This window comes from Physeter macrocephalus, chromosome 14 (assembly GCF_002837175.3).
Source record: "Physeter macrocephalus isolate SW-GA chromosome 14, ASM283717v5, whole genome shotgun sequence".
Taxonomy (NCBI): Eukaryota; Metazoa; Chordata; class Mammalia; order Artiodactyla; family Physeteridae; genus Physeter; species Physeter macrocephalus.
This window is the reverse complement of record NC_041227.1, coordinates 77,275,962-77,279,728: the sequence shown is the minus strand read 5'-3', so window position 1 is coordinate 77,279,728 and position 3,767 is coordinate 77,275,962. Positions and strand designations below refer to the sequence as shown.

Genomic DNA, 3,767 nt, shown 5'->3' with positions numbered 1-3,767 from the left:
TGTTCAATATCTTATAATAACCCATAATGGAAAAGAACCTGAAAAAGAATACATATATTCTTACATGAATACATGGAACCGAATCACTTTGCTGTACACCTGAAACATTGTAAGCCAACTATACTTCAATACAAATAGATAACTGACAAAATAGGGAAGATATCTGTATTTAATAGAAACGCAGATACAAAAAGAGAAAGCTTGATATTGTAAATATCCATAGATATGAAGAGATCTTAATGAAACCAAATTAAAAGTTGGCCATTGCTGCTTCTGGTCGCGGTGAAACCGCAGGGTCCAGGTTTACCCTCCTCGCTGAAACAAGTTTAAAGAGGGGGAAATGTATGAAATGACGGGTTTTCGCCTTTTGGAGAGAGGGGACAGCCGTGAGAGATATCAGCTCACTGCTGGACCTCCTGTTCATTTGGATGACTCCGTACTTATTATTCCCCTTTTTAGAGCTTTTCCTCAAGACAGCTTGTAATAGAAATACTTCCAGAGAGTGTCCAGGGCAAAGTACAGGGCAGGGAGGCTGGGGAGCCCAGCAGGTCTCCGGGCTGAAGGCCTGAAACATTGTAAGCCAACTATACTTCAATACAAATAGATAACTGACAAAATAGGGAAGATATCTGTATTTAATAGAAACGCAGATACAAAAAGAGAAAGCTTGATATTGTAAATATCCATAGATATGAAGAGATCTTAATGAAACCAAATTAAAAGTTGGCCATTGCTGCTGGGGTTCACAGGCCACCCCAGTCTTCTGCTGAGACCCGGTCTGTGCACGTGGGTGAGGTGAGAGCTGGAGGCCTGGCGGCGGGCTGATGGGCGCACTGCCCACCCAAGGTGCTTCCAAGGTACTCAGTGTAGCTGACGTCTTTACCTGGTGAAAATGGAAAATGGGAGCAATGCTTCTGCTGAGACCCGGTCTGTGCACGTGGGTGAGGTGAGAACTGGAGGCCTGGTGGCGGGCTGATGGGCGCACTGCCCACCCAAGGTGCTTCCAAGGTACTCAGTGTAGCTGACGTCTTTACCTGGTGAAAATGGAAAATGGGAGCAGTGGGCCCTGGAGGTTTGCCAGGCTCAGGCTCAGGCTCAGAGGAGGCGTGGTCGCTGTCATTCCTTCACAAGTAGCATTTCATCGGTGAGAATTCAGGCAGAGGCCACAGTCAACAGCAGGAAGAACCGGAAAAGAGAATTCTTGGCTCTAAGCAGCCACTTGGAAGAGCAGTTTTGGAGAAGCACACATTTTGTGCAGGATTAATTTAATGTGGCAGTTTAGCTGGGGAAATGAGGAATGGGTTATGTGCTTATTCATTTGGATGATTCGTCACTTGTTATTTCCATTTTTAGAGGATTTCCTCAAGATGCTTGTAATATAAATACTTCCTCTGTCCCTTTCATAAGTGTCTAAATCTTTTTTAAAGCTGAATCAGTCTCTTGCGAGCATGACAACCCAGGAATGTTTTTGTTAAGGACCTGACAGGTATCTTCTTTATGTCTCTGTCACCAGGGGAGTTTAGGCTAGGTGTTAGGCACTTTGCTCTGAGCTGTAAGTACCTGCTTGTCAGAGAGATGGGAGAAGTGGTCTTTCTCCTTTGGATAAAGGGTATTAAGTAGCATGGATAGCCACCGAGTTTACCAGGTGAATTTAGGATGTACTCTGAAAGGACGTATGTCATTTTTATGGTGTTGTCAAGTCTTTTCACATGAGACAAGTTCCCGTTTATCTTGAGAACATGGATGCAACAGATTTTATCTGCTGAGCTATAGATAAAAAAGGTGAGTTGATTTCATTTGCACAAACAGTGGTTCGCCTGTGGTGCACAACACACTCTGGTTTAATGGTTATTCAACAGTAAAACCGTTTTCTTATTTCTGCATTTCTGGAGAGGACTTTCTCAGTTGGCGGGAGATTTTATTTTTATTTTTTTGTTCGTTAATTACTTAATGAATTAATGAGACTGCGCTGCGCAGCATGCGGGATCTCAGTTCCCCAACCAGGAATCAAACACGTGCCCCCTGCAGTGGAACCTAGGAGTCTTAACCACTGGACGGCCAGGGAAGTCCCTGGAGATTTTATTGTTAACTTTTCCCCTAGCAGCTTTTAAGAAACACTTGGCCAAGAACACAGTTATATTATTTCACCCCCAAAATAGTGATAAATCATTACCCTTATGATTCCATTTTTGAAAAATGATATTTTTACTTAACATAAACAGTATCATGTTTAAGAGGTAAGATCCCAGGTATTTGTTTTCGGGTTGTGTGTACCTTCTGATTTTCGTACAGTTTTGAATGCGTTGGTTGTGTCATCTAAACAGCTACAATTTCTATTTTCCTTCCGTAGGTAATATTAGTTTGTATCATGTCTGTGCATTTATCGTATCCTAGGATTTGAATGAAAGTTGTAGCGTTTCAGTTAAGCGAACGTGATACACTCCTTCCCCTCTCCTGGTGGTGGGGGAATCTCAGATGTAACCCGAAATGTCTCAGGGCAGGGAAAGGAGCAGGGACCCTGGAGGCCATCACACAGCCCCCACTTGAGGCCACACCTTTCCTTGATCCCTAACAGGAGTGAAGACAAATGGGGAATTGAGTCCCTGGTCCAGGCGGCTCACCCTCGCAGCACAGCAGCTCTTCACCGCCAGATGAGATGGAGACATTTAAGTCGCTCATTAACTTGACGGCGCGGAGATATCTGGGAAATAGAGTCCTGGAGCTTGTCCCGCTCTCTGGACGAGCTTTGGCAGGCGGACTTCCGGCGTCCTCCTGCGCAGGTGCGCCTCCCGGTTTGTAAGTGTTGGCGCACGCGCACCGTCCCCGCGCCGCCCTCGCTTCCTGTGCGTGCCCAGGTCGCCGCTGGCCGTCGTTCTCACGTCTTGGCCTTTTGCGGGCGAGGATTTCGGCGCCTAAGGGGCTGGACGTCCTCCCACCCGGCCGGAAGCCAGGGATAGCGTATTGTGTGGGCGAGGGTTCGTGCGCGCCGGGCGGAGCCTGGAAATAGGATCCCCGAGCTCGAGCCGCGGAGCCCGCGGCCTGGGCCGGAGGGGCCGGGCGGGCGGCGGCGGCGCAGTGCCCGACCTTGTGAATCGCGCGGCAGAGCGAGGTCCCGGGATTGGCGTGGGCGTGAAGGGAGCTTGTGCCGTAGGCTCAGAGTCGGCTCCTCTGGCCAGGGGCCCTAGGGAGGCGGAGAAGTGGGACCCCGGGAGAGGAGCGCGCCGGAGGAGCAGCCCCCGACCCGGAACCTCGGGAGCCCGTGGCCGGTCAGCGACTCCCGACGGGGTAGGTGGTGCGTCTGCTCGTCTGCAGGCGGTTGTGTACCGTGCGGGGCTCGTGGGAGCCCGGCCCGGGCCCCGCGGGAGGGCGACCGGGAGGGTTTGAGCGCTTCCCGGAGGTGGAGGGGCCGCGCTGGAGAACAGGGCCGGCTGCTCCGGATGGGGCTCCCCTGGGACTTGTGAGTTGCGGGTGTCCTGGGGGAGCAGGGGCCACAGGCTCGGCCGGGACGTGCCGCGTCCACCCCTGCCTCCAACCCCGATCCTCCTCGTCCTCCTCCTCTTGTCGCCGTGTCGGGATCTCGCACGTGTCTCCCAAGGCCCATCAGCACTCTGGTTGTCTAAGCGTCCGCTGGCCCCCTGGGTTGTGCCCTGTGGAGTCGCACAGTGTAGTTAGTGCAGGTTGAGTCTGCAAGGCTTTTGTCCTGCTGCCTCGGTTGAGGAAGGAAGAGATTGGGCCTGAGAAGGGAGGTGACTTGTCCCAGATCCTCC

At 51.1% G+C, this 3,767-nt stretch overlaps 1 protein-coding gene across 1 annotated transcript in view; it reads left to right on the top strand.

The window, feature by feature from the left end:
* LOC112063646 (zinc finger protein 12) overlaps positions 1-3,767 on the top strand; it is a 73,043-nt gene that overhangs the window by 53,684 nt on the left and 15,592 nt on the right. Inside the window, exon 2 of the mRNA XM_055089760.1 lies at positions 2,576-2,780. Within this exon, the coding sequence (XP_054945735.1) occupies positions 2,657-2,780 (124 nt within the window). The 5' untranslated portion in view covers positions 2,576-2,656. The remainder of the gene's footprint in view (positions 1-2,575; positions 2,781-3,767) is intronic.